The sequence below is a fragment of the Bombus flavifrons genome, chromosome 1 (assembly GCF_040668555.2).
Source record: "Bombus flavifrons isolate JBK064 chromosome 1, iyBomFlav1_principal, whole genome shotgun sequence".
NCBI classification, from domain to species: Eukaryota; Metazoa; Arthropoda; class Insecta; order Hymenoptera; family Apidae; genus Bombus; species Bombus flavifrons.
The window spans coordinates 20,376,185-20,394,683 of NC_138442.1; the positions used below are offsets into that span (position 1 = coordinate 20,376,185).

Sequence of the window (18,499 nt, forward strand, 5' to 3'; positions counted from 1 at the left end):
TTGTTGTACAAAATGGTACCAAATATATGGTGTTCCATATAACAGTGTTAGTACGCCTAAAATCATTCAATTGTGATACAAGTACGTACCACGTGCCATATATTGGAGCATACATCAAATAAGATAGCACACAAAGATGAAAATTAAGGAATAATGGATAAGATGCAATATGTTACTTATTGAGGACTAATTGTATGTTTTTGTCTTTCTTGTCAGCATTAGCTAAGTATTGTCTTTCTTTCTTTTTTTTTTTTTTTTTTGCGTGTTTGATACAATCGTACGAAAACGACTGTAATTTTTTCCAGGAAACAATTTACACCACGGATCAGTCGCAGAAGAAGCTGGAAACAGCAAAGAAGATCCTGCCACCCTCTCCGAGTCCTTCGAAATTCGTGAAGAGCGAATTTCGCGAAAGCGACTACGAGAGCGACTACGATGGCAGAATACCACCCCTTTGGAAACCGCGGGGTTACGAAAGCGACGACCAGACTTTCAGACCCGTAAAACCAAGTCTCGCTGGTCCAGGTATCTATAAATTCTAATGTAAACGACAACTTCCTATTATGGTATTATTCAAAGCTCGTTACACGAGCCTATCAGAAATTGTACATAGTATTATCGTTAATAGTTTCTTCTGATGAATACAATATAAAGCTGCGTCTACATCATAGAGAGTAGTTTGATGACATAACTCGATTATCTTAAATTTTAATTAATAATGACCTATTTAATATATATGTGTCGGGTTTGTCGGGTTGGCGCTAGTTTTAGGGGCGCGTTGCGTATCTTCATTAGGACAAGCCATCGTAGTTGTTCAATGAGGTTTATATTTACAATTATGTGTGCAAGTGTTGATTTAACAAGGTTTAACAATTTAACGTGTTTATTAGTCGCTCTTAAAGTAAAGACAATGTTCTTAGGTTCAAACGAATCCACGGTCAACGGGATGACTCTTTGTACAATTGAATATGTTTTGAATCTCAAAATGACCTTAGCTGTGACGCACGGTATCTTTCTGACTGATTGACCAGACGCTGTGTGTAAACTCTCCAAGGTGATCATAAGAATAAAAGACTGACACGATCACACTTGTCAATTGCGTATTGATCGGGGTTATCGACAAAGTTCCAGGAGCCGTTACTAGGCAGACCCGCGTAGAGCCGTCACAGCTCCTGCCCCGGAGCTTGTTTGTTAATACAGCGTGTGTCCCTCGATATTGGTACTTCTACTGTTAAGTAAAAACGTTCATCCCATGACCGTGGCTACGTTCGGCGACCAGCTGTGTCACCTCGAGCCCAAGCCCACTGTCACAAATCTCAGGCCAACGTAATCAGATCGTATCACAACTACTACTTCTAAGTTCTATTATTTAAGTACAGCTATAATGAATAGTTTAGATCAAAGTATTGGGAATCTTCCCAAAATTCCAAAAGAAAGGCCCATTGTCCCTACATCTCCGACATATATATTTAATATGACTTTAATATGAGATTCCTTTAGTGCAAAGATTAAAGTCGTTTCTTGTATCGCGTAATATCATTCAAAGGATCTTCGTCTCGTTTTTTCAATTCATTTTTTCTCAGTTCTTAAGGTCATATTTTCAGTTTGTCAAAGATAAACCTAATCCGTAATTTCCCTTTTGTTATGTTCGTCTAATTCGTCTGCACATTTACCAAACGAGAGACATAAAAAATTATAAAACATTGACGACGATGGTCTTTGGAAAATTTGGAACAAAGGGTACTAATAAAAGGTGTACTACGATAATTGTTTCGTGAAATGATGGCAAAAGATACAGTTTGGTAACAGGATCTAAACGTACCAAAAACTTGCAGAAGGATTTATTTTATTATGATACTGTTTTATTATACCACGTAGATGCAGCTTGATATACATTGTATTGTCACATTGTAGAAATGTTGGTTAAGGGAAATGTCATTGTGAAAATAAGAATTGCTTTCCAACAGCGCCAGTAGAACAAAATCGACTGGCCGGTGTCGATGGGTCTCTCACTCTTTTACGACTTTTTTCCAGCTTACAACAAGTAGTCCTCCTGGCAAGCTTTCTTCCCTTCTCGTTGTTTACCTCGCAAGATAAGTTCTCCTCTCTTCCTGCTTCGCTTGCTTCTCTCTTTTCTTCTCGGCCACTCGAAGTACGTACTTGTGTTTACCCGCTTTTTCTCCGAATCTTTCTCCACCCATCTTCGTGGCTAACCATCTTCATCTTCTTCTACTTCGTCTCCATCGCCTTTGTTCTATTCTTCGTTGTTTCTTCACGCTGGTTTCACCCTCGTTTCAAAACACTGAAACTTCGTTTCACTGCTCGTGTCTTCGCTATTCGCGATTTTACGCAATCGTTCATTCAAAAACAAACCAAAAAAAAAAAAAAAAGAAAACAAAAGAATCAATCAACATCGGATAAAGCCATCGAATAGAGGAAGCTCGATGATCCATCGAGAACTCGTTTAAACGAACGAGAACGATTCAACGACGCGTGAAACCGACGTCGTTACGACGCGCGACCCTTCTGTCCGCTTTCTTCACCACGTCGACGTCTCTCGATCGAGGTCACCCGGGAACTATTTTCTACCGATAGGCAAACCCAGGGAGCCTCGAACGCCGCTGATCGAGGAGATCTCGAAGAAGGAGCTCGAGAGAAAGGAGGAGAGAATCGCAACAACCACTCCGACCAAACAGAAGACGGTTCTCCTTCCTGGTTCTCCGCCAGAAATCGCCTATGCACCACCTCAACCAACTTACTACGAAGCTCGATCTGGTATGCCTTTCCACAACGCGATCGGCACGGAAACCAAGAAAACAGTGAGAATGGACGAATCCACTGAAAACAGCAGAAGAATCGTTACGGTGGAGCAGACTAGTCGAGTGATCAAATTTGGCGACCAGAAACCATCGGCTGACTTCAGAAGCTTCGACACGACGCCCGATCAACGACACAAGTCGACGTTTAAAGTACCGACTCCAAAGAAGTTTGTTCAAGGTCAATTTAGAGAATCGGATTACGAGAGCGATATCGATACGAGGATCAAACCTAAATGGGCTCCAGCGGACAGTGACACGGAGGAACCACGGTACAGGAAGGTTCAACCGCCTATGATGAAGGCGCCAAGGTCATCGAGTGCTCCGGTTAGACACGAACACGTGGTTTCGCCGTTGGAGTTTGACACTGGGCCACCCGTGATCAAGAGACAAACGTCGATGACCCAGCTAAAGGACGATAGTAGTACGAGGAGGATCGACTCACAGATGAAAATGCAGAAGGAAGTTAGCTCCAGGCAGGAGGATGTGCTGAAGCCTGGATCACCACCTGAGTTTGGTTTTATCTCGAGGAGCGACATGAAGAAGGCAGCCAATCGTAAGAATCACGTTGATGTCTCTGTTCTTGCGTATGCTTGCCGGCAGGGGGTTGCTTTGGGTGTTTAACGTTTGGCAGGGGTTCGTTTTGGGAATAGGTGAAGATTCATGGAAATGTTATATGTGGCCTATACCGTTGGGAGGACTAAGGAAGTAGATAAAACATTTTCTAAGAGGATTTATGCTTGATGAAAATTTCTAGAATAATGTTAATCGTTATGGATATATCTGACGAGTTACTATGATTTAATCAGAGCACGTGTCTAGTATATGTATTGTAGTATATGTATATTTATATGTATATATATCTGTATTGTGGTATTTACCAAGTTTGGGGATTCTTGTCGCTAATAACCTTGCAGTTGACGCGACATTAAGATGTTGTACCACTCAAAAAGGGAATGACAATTTAGCAATCATTTATTAAGTAGGGATGCAGCGAAGCAAATTCTATTAACCCTCAATTTGGATTTTTGGATTATTGGTATCGACGATAGTTTAGATTGAAAAGAAAAGTTGCTCATATACTTTTGGTGTATTGTTTTGTGCTTTATATTTTACGCGATAAAAGCTATCGATCTGTCAAGTTTATTGGAGAAATATTTTCTACGTTTCGTTCATTGATAGCTCGAAATATTGAAATAGTTTAGATATACAAAATTATTTATTTTGCAAAAAGGGTCTATTTTGTAAAATTTACAGCGAAATTAAATAGGAAAGCTAGAGATTGTATGAAAGCTAAAATACAAATGAGGATTAAGTAGGATAAATTAATCCAAGCAAAATTATCGTGCTTACCTATGATCCGACGATACCAATTGAAGAATAATCACCTTTCTTTATTTATTCGAGAATCGCGACTATTCAAATTCTTTATCTTCGCCATCTCTTCATTCTGATAAATAATTCGCGGTTATCATCTTCTCTACACTCTAACTGTCTATCTTCCTCTGCGCGCTTGCTAAAAGTAAAGCAAAGTAAAGAAATATTTCGCTGGCGAGCTGTGTTGTCCCGTAACACAAAAAAATCTGAAACATCCGCAGACGTCGCGTCGCGTCACATGAGCGACATGACCAGCAGCTTCAAATCGAAAACCGAGAAATTCGTCAGCGACATCCAGTCGGATCTGAAGCAGGGCAAGCCGATCCTCAAGCATCCGATCGATAGCCGAGCCAGCGATGGCGACGAGCCCAGAACTTACAGAGAGGAATCACGACACTCGGAACATGGTAATTTAGACTCTATAGTAATTCAATTATACGATATAGTATAAATAGTAGATGCACATTTTATGGCTATTTCCATTGAAAATAGTATCTTTTGTCATTGAAATACATGTATGTTTAATCGTTATATTTTATACTTTGAAGCTAAACAAGCGTTTGCTTAGAAATTATTAGAACTTCAGACTTTATTGCAGTTTAATTCTACGACATAATTATATAGTTCATCATTGAAATACGTGTATAGTTAATTGCTATATTTTATACTTTGAAGCTGAACAAACGTTTGCTTGAAATTATTAGAACTTCAGATTTTATTGCAGTTTAATTCTATGACATAATTATATAGTTCATCATTGAAATACGTGTATGGTTAATTGTTACATTTTATACTTTGAAGCTAAACAAGCGTTTGCTTAGAAATTATTAGAACTTCAGACTTTATTGCAGTTTAATTCTACGACATAATTATATAGTTCATCATTGAAATACGTGTATGGTTAATTGCTACATTTTATACTTTGAAGCTGAACAAGCGTTTGCTTAGAAATTATTAGAACTTCAGACGTTATTGCAGTTTAATTCTACGACAAAATTATATAGTTCATCATTGAAATACGTGTATGGTTAATTGCTATATTTTATACTTTGAAGCTGAACAAGCGTTTGCTTAGAAATTATTAGAACTTCAGACTTTATTGCAGTTTAATTCTACGACATAATTATATAGTTCATCATTGAAATACGTGTATGGTTAATTGTTACATTTTATACTTTGAAGCTGAACAAACGTTTGCTTGAAATTATTAGAACTTCAGACTTTGTTGCAGTTTAATTCTATGACATAATAACTGTAGTTTATATTGCATTGCATTGAAGATAGGATCTTCTACTATTGAAATATATAAACAATTAAGTACTGTAACTTATATTTAAAAATCATGTAACCATTTGCTTAAAAATTATTACAAGTTTCGACCTAATACAGTTATGTAGTATATATATAACTGTACATTTCTATAGTATAGTTATATAGTATAGTTCATAACGCATTCCATTACGAATGCAAAGTCGAGAAATATTCTGCTGTCACGAGACAGTTACTTGATTGCACAGAAAGTTCAAAAACATCATTTCTATTCAGAGATATAATTTTACAACCTCCGAAACAGTTAGAAAAATCAACTATCATAGTATCATAGTAAAGAAATCCCAACGAATACTCGTTTGTCTCAAAGAAAAGATCTTCGACAGGCAGAAAAATTATTACAAAGCAGCTTCTATTTAACTTGATCGAACATCGATAATACCACCATTTAGAAAAATATCCAAACAAAACCATCGCAAAGAAATATCTTCAACCAACAAAAATCGCAAAAAAAAACACAGGAACGAAGCAAATCGACCCAGACACCGGGCTGATATACTTCAAGTACGACTTTGGCTACGAGTTCGGAATCGTGCTTCCTGGGGAAGGCAAAAGAACAGTCAGCAGTACTAACAGAACGATCCAAGGCCAACGACGAGCCAGCGACATCGAGGTACCCATCGTTCACGAGTTCACTACGAGGAAAGAGAACGGTTTCGCGAAGAGAAGCAGTTCTACGGCGTCTTCGACGCGACAGAGCAAACCAGCTGGCAAATTTGGCACGTCGAAGACGGTGAAATGGGAGCCAACGTCGGAGAGCGAGTTCTCGGAGGCGGAGGACATCAGAAACGCGAGAAAGAGGCATCAAGAGGGAGGAAGCACGATGGCGCCACCTAGTCTCGTTATACCTTGTTCGCCATCGCCATCCAGATGGGATCACACGACGCCCAGTCCGATTTCCCTGAGCCCAAGCTTACCAAGTCTCTCCCCCAGATACAGTAGCGCTACAGGACCACCCAGCAATGTCGACTCAGCAGGTACTCGCCTGCTTCTGCGACGATTGTATCGATAACGAGCTATTATCATCGCATTTGTTTAGCATCCGCAGTCCCTCAGCTTTGGATACTTTTGTTTCTTGGTCGTTTGTGTACCTGCAATTTTTTACATTGCCTCCGCACGTATTTGTATTTTCGGGTTTGCTGTATTTTGCACTTGACGTGGTTTGGCACAGAGTGTAGTTTATGACGCTTGGCGTAAGTTTCAGAAGAACAGCGATTCGAGAGCTTCGTGCTCGATGGAATTTATTTGACGCAAATACGATTTACGTTGTTGACTTTTGGCAGAATAGCGACACAGTTGTAAGAAAGTCAGTGTTATATGGATAAAGAAATTTCTCGTAAATTGCAATGAAATTATTCGTAACCAAACAACGAATGTTGGGAACGAAGTAGGTTTCAGTATATTTTATGCGCAAAGAAACATTGTTAAATGTTATTAATACAATAAATTTCCGTGAAATCTGTGGCTCACATGTAACTCAACATTTATATTATTTCATTATCCACCTGTGTCGTTATTCTTCGATTTCATTTGCTGGAAAAAAGAGAGAGTCGAACATTTATGCATTCACCCTCATTTGGTATGTTAATGGAGCGTATCGTTTTTTCCAATTGCTTCGATCCAACATTGTTTTCACGTTTGCTCCATGCTGTTTCCTCGTTTCTGAAAAATTCGAAGTTTATTCAATCTTCTTGTTCGCTGTGTTCTCTCGCTTTGAACAAATTTTATGTTTGTTTGATATGCTTTCCTATTATTTTCTGCTGTATACGCGTACCTTCTCCAATTTGATTTCTTCCGCAGCTTCTTGCATTCCCATTGCAAATATTATACGTACGAAAAATTTCTGCCTCTTCTTTCTTTCAATCCGCTTCCATTTGATACACACTTTTTGGCTTCTATCATCGCTTAAATTTAAAAATACCATCAATATACTTTTTCTACCATACCAAGCTATAGATTAAATGTGTTTAAATTACTCTAATTAAATCTGCCTGATTATTCTAGGGTCACCATGGCCAACTACTAATGGGGTGGCCTCGAGTAAAGAAGTGATTCAGCCTTATCTAGAAATACTACCGAAAAAGGCACCTCTATTCATCACGGTAACTTAAACAAGACACTCTATACGAACAAACGTTTAAACAAACCGTTTTCTTATTGTTCAAGAGTCGATCGATTTATGTGATGAAAATTTTAGCCACTGAGAGATATCGCGGTGGTGAGCGGACAAACAGCGAGATTCGAGTGCATCGTTCAGGCTGAACCACAACCGAACATCCTCTGGTCTAAGGATGGCAGGATCGTCGAGAATTCATCGTGTTACGAGATTCATTATCGTAATGGCGTTTGCCGTTTGACCATAGTGCGAGCTTTTCCTGGTATGCAATTAATATCATAATTAAAATTACGTTTTTATTTTACGTTACAATAAAATCGTGTGTAATAGTTCCGTGAAACTGTAACAGTAGTAAAAAACAAAGTTTTTTAGAAATTTTTCTTATTGGACGTTTAGTTCTGCCTTTGTAATTAAACGAATTTTTCCCTTATATTGGACTTTTAATTTCGTTGATAATTGATTAATACAATAAATAAAATTCGAATGGGAAAATATTGTGAAACGTTGATTGTGTTACGAGATATTAACAATAGGATAATTTACATATATTTTAGAAAATTGTATATCAATTCTTCTAATAAACGAAATCTCTTCTTTTCTTTTCAGAGGACGCTGGCACTTACGCGTGCACTGCAACGAATAGCTTAGGTTCGACAGTAACTTCCGCCACCTTGCAGGTGCCAGGTAACAGACGATCAGTATACGCGCCTATTTAATTATGGTCGAGAAGGGATTAAGCAAAAATAAATAAATAAAAAAAAAAGCGCAACGTAATCTAATACAAAGGTGGTGGAACATTGAGCCTCTAGCTTCAGCCAAACTTCATGATTCGCGGTCGTTTCGCTTAATCGATCCTTTACCATCTCTAAAGAACATGGAACAAACGAATCAACGAATATTTTTCTATCGATAAAATCAAACAAATTTCAATCAAGATGAAATTATTGAAAATCGCAATGATACGAAAAATATAATGCCCATGATAAGATAAATAAAATTATTTATAAATGAAAAACTATTAATAAACGGGCATGAAGAAAATTATAAATTAGTATTTAGAGCAAGAATATTCTGCCCTTCGAAGGGTGCGAGTCATTTTTCTTCTTTTTTTGCATTTTGTACGTACGTGAAAACAAAACGAACGATTTTACGACAGGGGCGAGGAGAACTAGTCAAAATACGAATAGTGAGAAGTTGAAGAAAAATTCGCGAACGCTGGTGGATACGCTTTTCACTCTTCCTTTTTATCTTTTGTTCTTTTATCAGCGCGTAGTGAGCTTCCTCGAATGCATTTTCTGTCGTTGTTGCCGTGGAACGATTTGAACACGCTTTAATAGTAAGTCGTTTCTCTCTGTCTATTCTATTCTATCTCCTTCTTTCTTCTCTACTACCCTAAGTATTTCCTTTATCCTCCCTCTTTCATTCTCGATAACTTTTGTCCTATCTTATTCTTTTTATTAAGCATGTAGCATACGTATTTATAAAGATTCTTCCGTTTTTTCTTCTTTTTCTTTCCTTTTTTCTTTTTTTTTTAAACTTTTTCGCCTACCCTGTCATAGATTAGAATCGCGGTAATTTAAAAGAAATTGCTACTAAAAAAAAAAAAAAAAAAAAACAAATTGAAATCGAGCAAACTAAACTTTGTACGAACGCGATATTATTTAAAAAGCAGACGAAATTATAGATGTTGAAAGAGCGATGAAAAGTTAGTTTCCTAAATAATTGCAAATGGAATATTCACTTAACAATTGTTGAAATATCGTTTTAAGATTTTAAATCGATTCAATTTCAAGTGTGAAACACCGTGATTCTCTACGAAACAGATGCTAGTCAGTTTATCAAGCTACTACACTCAAGCGACAGAATTATTTATTAAACGAACGAGAACCGATAATATAGAAAAGGTTCCGATCATCGAGACGTAATTTTCTTTGAACTATAGTCCGAGATATATAGCATTATTTAAAACGCTTTGTTGCTCAGAGTGTTTCGAAATACAGGAAACCGTAAAATAGATTCGCATAGATATATTGTTATCATACACTGTCATTCATCGCAGCAAACAATTTATTGGTATACTGTGTAAATAAACGTGTGCTTCCTCTGCAATACAAAAAAGAAAAAACTTGGGTATTATGGTGTCACGAATTATTTTCTCATTCCCTTGTTCCTCTCTTCCTCTTCTGTGTTTCTCTGTTTCTATGGCTGATTGTTCTTTATTGGCAAGGGTGCGATTTTGATACGGTGCTGGGACAGAGCATCGATGATGGTTATGACGCGAAATGGTAGGTGTTTCTGCTAATGTAATTGGGTATCAGCATGACATAGTTTTAAGCGGAGAAGCAATTAACACACGTTGGTTCGTTTCGAATTCATTTGATCTAAAATTTAATTCCATATAATTTACAATTATATTTAATATTTTGAACAATTTGTTCTAATAAAAAGATATTAGAAAAATGATGGATATTTGGGAAATAAAAATTATTGCTTAGAATGTAAAATCAGAATTGTATTTGACGCGTTGTAAAATTTGATTAAACATAAAATTAACACGATCACTGTTATTTAGAAATGAAAAATTATTATTCAAGATTTAATTTCATCTCAATTCAATTTATGCAACCGTAGCTTATATTTAATATTTTGGACAATTTGTTGTAATATCGTGACGAATAAAAATATATTAGAAAAATGATGGATATTTGGGAACTAAAAATTATTGCTCCGAATGTAAAATCAAAATTGTATTTGATGCGTTGTAAAATTTGATTCAACAGAAAATTAACACGATCGCTGTTATTTAGAAATTAAAAATTATTATTCTAGATTTAATTTCATCTCAACTCAATTTATGCAACCGTAGCTTATATTTAATATTTTGGACAATTTGTTCTAATATCGTGATGAATAAAAAGATATTAGAAAAATGATGGATATTTGGGAAATAAAAATTATTGCTCCGAATGTAAAATCAAAATTGTATTTGACGCGTTGTAAAATTTGATTAAACATAAAATTAACACGATCGCTGTTATTTAGAAATGAAAAATTATTATTCAAGATTTAATTTTATCTCAACTCAATTTATGCAACCGTAGCTTATATTTAATATTTTGGACAATTTGTTCTAATATCGTGACGAATAAAAATATATTAGAAAAATGATGGATATTTGGGAAATAAAAATTATTGCTTAGAATGTAAAATCAGAATTGTACTTGACGCGTTGTAAAATTTGATTCAACAGAAAATTAACACGATCGCTGTTATTTAGAAATTAAAAATTATTATTGAAGATTTAATTTCATCCAATTTATGTAATCGGAAATAGAATTGAAAAAATTAGAGAAACTATTGATATTGAAAGATTTAAAATTATTGTTCAAGACGTTGAACGAAGCAAATGTTTTGAAATTTTAGAAACATGCGTGGTTATAAATTATAGCAGAAATATTTGTATGGAAAGAAGAATCGTCTTACTACATTATACCATGTTGTATTAATACCGTAGAATTGAGACGTTGTTATAAAATATTGCAACAGATTATACACATTTGCACAGCTGTATTTATTTTTAGTCTTTCATGATTTTCTATACACTTCGCAGTCATTACATACTGTCAATCGTATAAAAATGTCACTTTGTATTCTTCTAATCGATTTACGTAAATCGAATTAACCTACTTTCGATACAGAATAATTAAATACGCATAATAACTAAATAAATTAGTAACTAATAATAATAATAAATTAGTAATAAATAAATAAATTAGTAACTTCCTGAATTGTTGTTTGAGAAAAATGTTAATTATATACGATAAGATAGTTCCGCTATTTCTATTAGAGAAATATTCCTGAAACATTCAGCCAGTGATCGACACTGACAAAAACTGCACGATCATAAATTTTGTCTGGTTACACGAAACGTATTGTAAATAGCGACAAATCAATCAGTCACGATATTGAAATCAATCAAAGAAAATTCATTCCAACGTATTGCTCAACCACAACGTACATATATCACTCAGCAGTCCTCTTAAACTTTTAAATCTTCTGTCTTACCAATCCATAAGTACCGAAATATCCAATCATGAAACGATAATCGAAAATAAAATCTGTATATCTATATAATTAAATAAAATCTGAAGTGGCAATAAAAATTCGCAAAACTCGCACAAAGATACTTTGTATCTACGAATAGTGGGAAATATCAGGTCGTCGGAAAAGTTTCTTTCGTTTCATAAGGCGATAATAGACGAACAATAATTTCTGTTTTATATTATTTCATTGAATTAGGTACGATCCATTTCGTTCTATTTCTTATTATTATTACGTTCGTGCATAATTCAATAAACATTGTGCGTCCGTTATTTCCTTATAAAACGAAAGAAACTTCTCGGACAACCTGATACTTTCGGATCAAATAAATTCGAGCGTCGTTTCGAAAAAGTAGCAATAAGAAAAATAATCAGCTTGCGATTACGTTAGCGGCACGTAAATTCCCGTTTCCGTGTTATTTTACTTGGTATACGTAGAAAATTCTTGTGAAAAGGGAAAGGGGCGGGGAATGTTGGAAAAAATAAAGCGTCGCGAATAAACGGGACGTTCAATGCCGCAATAACGTATCGAAAAGCATTGTTATGCCTTGTTCTTGTTGCACGATTAGTCATACGTATTTCAGGCACCCACTTATTTTCGGAGAGCAAAAGAAATATGTAGAGCGCAGCGACGCTGTTAGCGAATGTTAGCATTTGGGGGTTACTAACACCAGCGTGGATGTTTGCACGCCGTGTACGCTTGTTAATTGAGCTTTTCTTTAATCACTCGCATCACGGCATCGTATATATTTGGCCCAGTGAAATGAAATGCTGGCGCGAATATTTTATGCGGCCTCGGCGAAGCAACGAAAACGAGACAATTTTTAGATAAATGGATATTTCAAAACAGAACATGATGATTAGTTTATAACTAACAGCCAGAATAATTACATTGTTTTAGAGATCATTGTGTGTATTTTTGTCGAATATCTAAGGAAAAATGAAAGAATGATGACTGGTTTTGTAATTTATAATCAGAATACTCAAGTGGCTTGAGAAAATTTGTTGTCCACTTTTATTGAGTATTAAACAAAAACGTTGGTTTGTAATTAACAATTTTAAATGTGTGAACTGTATTTTCAGTATAAAAAAAGAAAAAAGGGGAAGGATGATGATAATTGGTTTGTAATTTATAGTCGAGATAGTTGAACTACTTTGGAAATTTTTTTTTTGTATCTTAAAGGTAGTTAGGTCCTTTGCAATTGATAATCAGAATATTTAAATCATCTTGAAATGGACTATATTTTTTTCGATTATTTATTTAATTATTATTTACGAAAATGGACATACACGTGGAAAGATAAAACAAATGATTTTCGTTCGTCGAAACAGAATTTTCTTCGAACCAGCGGCAACAGGTGAATTTCATTTTTGAACGGAATTTCTAATCTGGAACCGTTCTTCGGAGAACGTGTCTAATTTTAAAGTCAGCAGCGTTAGACATGTCCACGTATATTTATATGTAACATTGTCCGCAAATTTGGAAACACTATTCTACTGCTCTGCTTCGAATTTCGTAACGCATACATACGTAATGCGTATATAAAGCAGGATATTGTTACGTTGGAAAATGATGAAATTTACGAGTCTATCGCGAAACATTGCGTAATAATATTCGCTATCGAGTTCGTAAACTAAAGAAATAAAGAACCGATCGAAATCAGATATGTTCGAGGTGTTAGTCGACGTATTTAAAAACATCGTTCTATGGAAACGTTATTAAAAAAAAAAAAAAAGCAGAAATTAAGAGAAAAGAAAAATAATAGCAAACTGTGAGTTAATAAATCTCGTGAATTAAAATGAGACGAAACGATAAATATATTTCCGAGGGGAAAATTAATATTTTTGGAAGAAACGAATACGCGAACGTTCGTATGCAGGATGAACAGGCTGTTGGATGATGCGGTATGAAAATAGACGGTAAGGTAATCCCGGAATGCGATGGAAAATATGAGTCGACGATCCAAGAATAAACGAGAGAAAAACAAGCGGTTACGATTGTTAAAGATCTCGGTACTATTTCTCTTTTCTTTTTTTACAAAAAACGCGTCATAGCTGTTCGTTCGTTCGTGATATTAAATCGCCTGTTCGACGAATCATTGCGCAATTTTTGCCACTTCTAGTACGATTTACCAAGATTCTTCACGAGAAACGATAATTGACTTTGATGGAAGGCACCGATCTTTACTTAAAATCAAATATTCGCAAAATGGGTTATTAATTGATTTTCCATAAGAATTATTATTCTCGTTATCTACATGCATATTTGTTCGAATCTTTTTAACGAGGTTTTCCAAAATAATGTCATTTTTTATTTAGTATCTAACTCCAGTATTATATCATATTACACTATACAAATATCGTAATTTTGCGATCAGCTTCGCTCATCTCTTATCGTTGCAAAACGATGTAAGTAGTTCTGTCCACTTATATGGAACATTCCATATAATTAACTTGGATCTTCGGATTTCCATGTAACGATCATGTACCAAGGCTTTGGACAACGAATAATCGCAAAGTTATTATTACATCATCTTTCTAACAATATTTAGCAAAATCAGGTTCGTACAATTTATTAGGTTGTCCGGAAAGTCTCTTTCTTCTCCAGACACGTCTTTTACAACCACGCATCTTTATACAAACGTGAAACCTAATCTGTCGAACGTTGTAATCTTTATCTTGATAAAACAAAATGGATCATACGTAATTCGATGAAATAATAAAAAACGGAAAATATTGTGCATCCGTTATTTCCTTATAAGACGAAAGAAACTTTTCGGACGACCTAATACCTTGTTCCAAGGCATCGTTTCAATCGACAAATGAATGGTGCAACGAAACCGGAAGTCATTGTTCGAATTACCAAACAGAAGCAATCTTTCGTTTAATCATTTCGCGCGGAAGCCAACAAGACGTAATAAGACGAGATTGCAGGTCTCCGGAGGTTTGGCATGCAACAGTGGCCAAAAATAGTGCTGGTTCGATCAAATTTTACGGAGAAGCTTGTTGATCGAGCGGAAGCATCGTCGCATTCTTTTCATTCCTTCGTTCGATCCGTAATTAGAAACAAATCAAGAGAATCCAGAGATAAACACGATGAAACCGATAAAAGTCGATAAGTTGCAATTCTTTTTGGAGATTGTTCATTTGCTTTATTTTTCTTTTCCTTTTACTAGAAAAAAAAAACGTTACATTCCGTTGATGTAACGCTCGTTGGCACACTTCCTATCAACTAGGACATTGACATTTAAACAGCTTTGGAGAAGCATTTATCTCGCTCATTCTGTTATATGGTTATTGATCGCAGTCGCTGGTAAATTTAATGGCCCATTTGACACATTCCAGTCGTAGATTCTTTTTATAGTTGTCCTTTTGTATTGCCACCGACAGGTGACCTGGATTTTCATTGTATTTGGCAGATATTTATTGCTTTTCTTCTGGCTTGTGGTTGTTGTTTGCTATGGATCATGCAACTTCGATAATATACAATCACGCGTTTAACGTTATTTAACTTGTCCTTTTCCTAACTTTAATACTCGTTTTCTCTTTAGGAAATTCCTAAATAATTGTACCGTTCCGTTCAGAGTGGATTTTATGTAACATTTACTTTTTAATAACAATATAATAAAATTATTTCTGTATATTTCCGTTTCGTGAACAGCTCTTCGAATAATATATATTTATTTATAATGAAACATTTGTTAGATCGCGTAATCCCTTCATAAATGGACTGTTGATGTTTGTGCAGATGTTATTCTTTGTGGATAAACCTAAAGAAACTAGAACCTACGTATAGATTGTGTTTCATCCACTAAATGTTATAAACAATACTACTTTAGATATTTTATATATTTCTGCGTATTATATGCATTCTGTCTATGTTTATACCCTTTGACTTGTGATGAATAATTGTAGTAAAAATTCGCAGTGTACTAGTAAGCACTAAAAATATAAATAATTATAATAATAATGCATCTTCGTGTTAACACTAGAACTACCGATAGTTAACACGAGGCTGGTCTTTAAAAAATACGTAATAATAGAATATTTGTATATTTATTGATTTATTACTTTCTTACAGAAGCAATTCCACGTTATGTAGTACATTTTTGGTACTGTTAATCCATCTGGGACCATAATCCCTAAACGAGTGTTGACACATTTATAAAATTCATTCTGACTGGTGTGGTATTTCTAGTGTTAGCATTTAGCGATCGATCCGGAATTTTCTTGATAACTGATTTTCATCATATTTAATGATACACAATAAAAATTGTAAAAATGTGCGGCAAGTTGTATTAGGTCGTCCGAAAAGTTTCTTTCGTTTTATAAGAAAATAGTGGATGCACAACAGTTTTCGTTTTATATTATTTTATCGAATTACGTATGATCCATTTTGTCTTATCAAAATAAAAATCATAACGTTCTACAGATTAGGTTTCATGTTCGTATAAAGATGCATCGTTGTAAAGGACGTGTCTGTAAAGGAACGACACTTTTCGGACAACCTAATACAAAACGAGGAAACTGGTTAATTGGGTTCGATAAACAGATTACACTTTTACACTTTGACAAGTACCAATCATTTTTACTGCTATTGGTATAAGTAGCCGTGATACAAAATTATTTTCAGTTTGAATACATAAGAAACAAAATAAAATTCGTTATATTATTCTTTTAGTTATCATTGCGAAAATCATTACATCATTGCGGGAAAAAATATAACACGAAGCAGGAATTTTAAAACAAAATTGTAAAACCAGTCAATTTCACTGCTGTGGTAGTTCTAGTGTTAATTAAATTCTATAAGCAAACCGATATAATAAATGTTGTAACGTAATTTCAGGAGTACCTTCGCCATTCTATGGGACATATCGGGACCAAAACATCGGCGAAAGAGCGATCGAGAGTTCGCCCAGGTACGTAGCTCTGAGGGACCTGTTTCTACCGCAAGAAAACTACGTGAAAACGACACCTATGAATCGTCAACATTCGACGCGACACGATTCCTCTGTCGCGTGCAACTTGATCGCGGATCGCAGGTAGACTCCGATCGATCGAATCGATCGATATAGCGAATACCACGGAGAGACTAATCGAGACGTTGTTTCATTTAGTTACCCAGGTGGCAGCTATCGCGAGAGACGAATTACGGCGGAAGAATGCGACCAGATAACAGAACGAAATGTGATAGCGCGACGACTCGAGTATTCCGATTTCGAGGCGGACGATTCGTTCCACGATGATTTCTGCTTCGATCGCGAATATTCCCGTTACACGTCGTCGAAACCGAGGCCACCAGACAAAGGTAAGTGTCGTTCATTTTTATTCGACGACTGTGTGAAGGAAACGCGATAATGTAGTTCCGGTGTATTTCCAAAGTTGCTACTTTTCTAATTTATGCTATTTTTATGGTAGTTAAAAAACGATGCTTTAACACAATACAAAAGAGAGGAAATTCGTCGGGTTTTACGATGTTAGCTTTCTAAAAATAGACGATACATTGACGAAGTGTTATACAAAACCAACGGCATAGTGAATCTTGCGATTATCGATGTTCCTGAAAATGTTCAACAGGATGACAAATATATAGATACATGCGTTTCATCTAAAAAGCAAATAAAAATGTAATATTGTCGCTATAAGATTAATCGACACTGTGTTGAAATTTAAGATCGCGTCTCGATAGGATCCGAAGAATCTGATTTATCTTCTTTCTCCCGTGTGGTCTTTATTTAATATTTTCTGCTTTTTATTTTTCGAAACATCGGCAATATCTGATTGGCAAGAGTTGGATGTACTTTCTGTGGCTGCAGTATCGTATCTTTAGAAGTTGAGCTGTTGCTAAAAGATTTCTAATATTATGTTAGTGATTAATAGAAGTATAGGACACTTGTTTAGAATATACAGCCACTTAGAAACAGTTTCTGCAAAATTAGGTTTTTACCAAGAGGTTTTCCGACAGTCTGTTTCTAGTGATCAACAAAAGAGCAGACATTTTTACTTTCCATAGTCTGATCTGCAAAATGAATGACATTTTTTTGCGGTTCCGAATCTTTGCAAGTCAGACTTTTGATTTTTAAAATGCGTCTTTCGTCGATTTTAAAAAGTAGGACTTAAGAAGGTAACTTGAAAGCCTCTTCTAAAGAAGATGATTCTTAAAAATAGCATTTCTGCCTAACTTGAGCGTGAAATTCTAAGATATTTTCTATCAGTAGTCTCACGGCTATAAAATAAGAATCCAAAATTCTACGTATACCAATATTCCTCTTTGTTTCTCAAAATTCTCCAGTTACGCTCAATCTGGTCGTCACAGTTTCTGCTCTACCAATTACCAGCCTCTAAAATCTACCTCGTGGTCGCCGCAAAAAGAGCGAGTCGAATTCAGCGGTCCAAAAATACTTTCGAAGCCACTCACCGAGTTATACGTATTCGCGTAATCCTTCCTTTTGCCTGCCTCTTAAAATCATAATAACGAACCGCTAATAATTCTAAGAAGCGAAAATTTCAAACAAACTCTCACACCCACGTTCGCAATCAAACAACGTCCACCATCGTTAACCCGTCAGCCGCGACACCGAAATCGCGTCTACTTATTCCCTTAATTTCGACGAGCCACGCCATTCTCGCGTCGCGTATTTTGCATTGCGTGAAATGTCCCTTTGTGACAAACCTATACGAGACATTCAGTCGGGGACAAAAATAGATGGACAAAAATAGTGGAAATAGGTATCGATGAAATTCCATTAAATATGGCTCGT

The 18,499-nt window shown here is 35.6% G+C and overlaps 2 protein-coding genes across 27 annotated transcripts in view; both read left to right on the plus strand.

Moving 5' to 3' along the window:
- LOC138178705 (titin) overlaps positions 1-9,263 on the plus strand; it is an 81,892-nt gene extending 72,629 nt beyond the window's left edge. For 4 of the 8 annotated variants that reach the window (XM_069111423.1, XM_069110907.1, XM_069110992.1 and 1 more), the window contains 7 exons: positions 306-525; positions 2,596-3,372; positions 4,415-4,600; positions 5,984-6,499; positions 7,527-7,624; positions 7,720-7,900; positions 8,245-9,263. In XM_069111423.1, the coding sequence (XP_068967524.1) occupies positions 306-525; positions 2,596-3,372; positions 4,415-4,600; positions 5,984-6,499; positions 7,527-7,624; positions 7,720-7,900; positions 8,245-8,354 (2,088 nt within the window). In that variant the 3' untranslated portion in view covers positions 8,355-9,263. Of the gene's footprint in view, positions 1-305; positions 526-2,034; positions 2,401-2,595; positions 3,373-4,414; positions 4,601-5,983; positions 6,500-7,526; positions 7,625-7,719; positions 7,901-8,244 lie in introns of those variants that run through there. The other 4 variants (XM_069111080.1, XM_069111234.1, XR_011172895.1 and 1 more) reach the window with 4 other exon arrangements.
- A 7,377-nt stretch (positions 9,264-16,640) lies between these two features.
- The window catches only part of LOC138190159 (titin), a 149,828-nt gene continuing 147,969 nt past the window's right edge, over positions 16,641-18,499 (plus strand). For 8 of the 19 annotated variants that reach the window (XM_069132867.1, XM_069132790.1, XM_069109144.1 and 5 more), the window contains exons 1-2: positions 16,657-16,780; positions 16,856-17,046. In XM_069132867.1, the coding sequence (XP_068988968.1) occupies positions 16,716-16,780; positions 16,856-17,046 (256 nt within the window). In that variant the 5' untranslated portion in view covers positions 16,657-16,715. Of the gene's footprint in view, positions 16,781-16,855; positions 17,047-18,499 lie in introns of all 19 variants that reach the window. The other 11 variants (XR_011172607.1, XR_011172689.1, XR_011172695.1 and 8 more) reach the window with 7 other exon arrangements.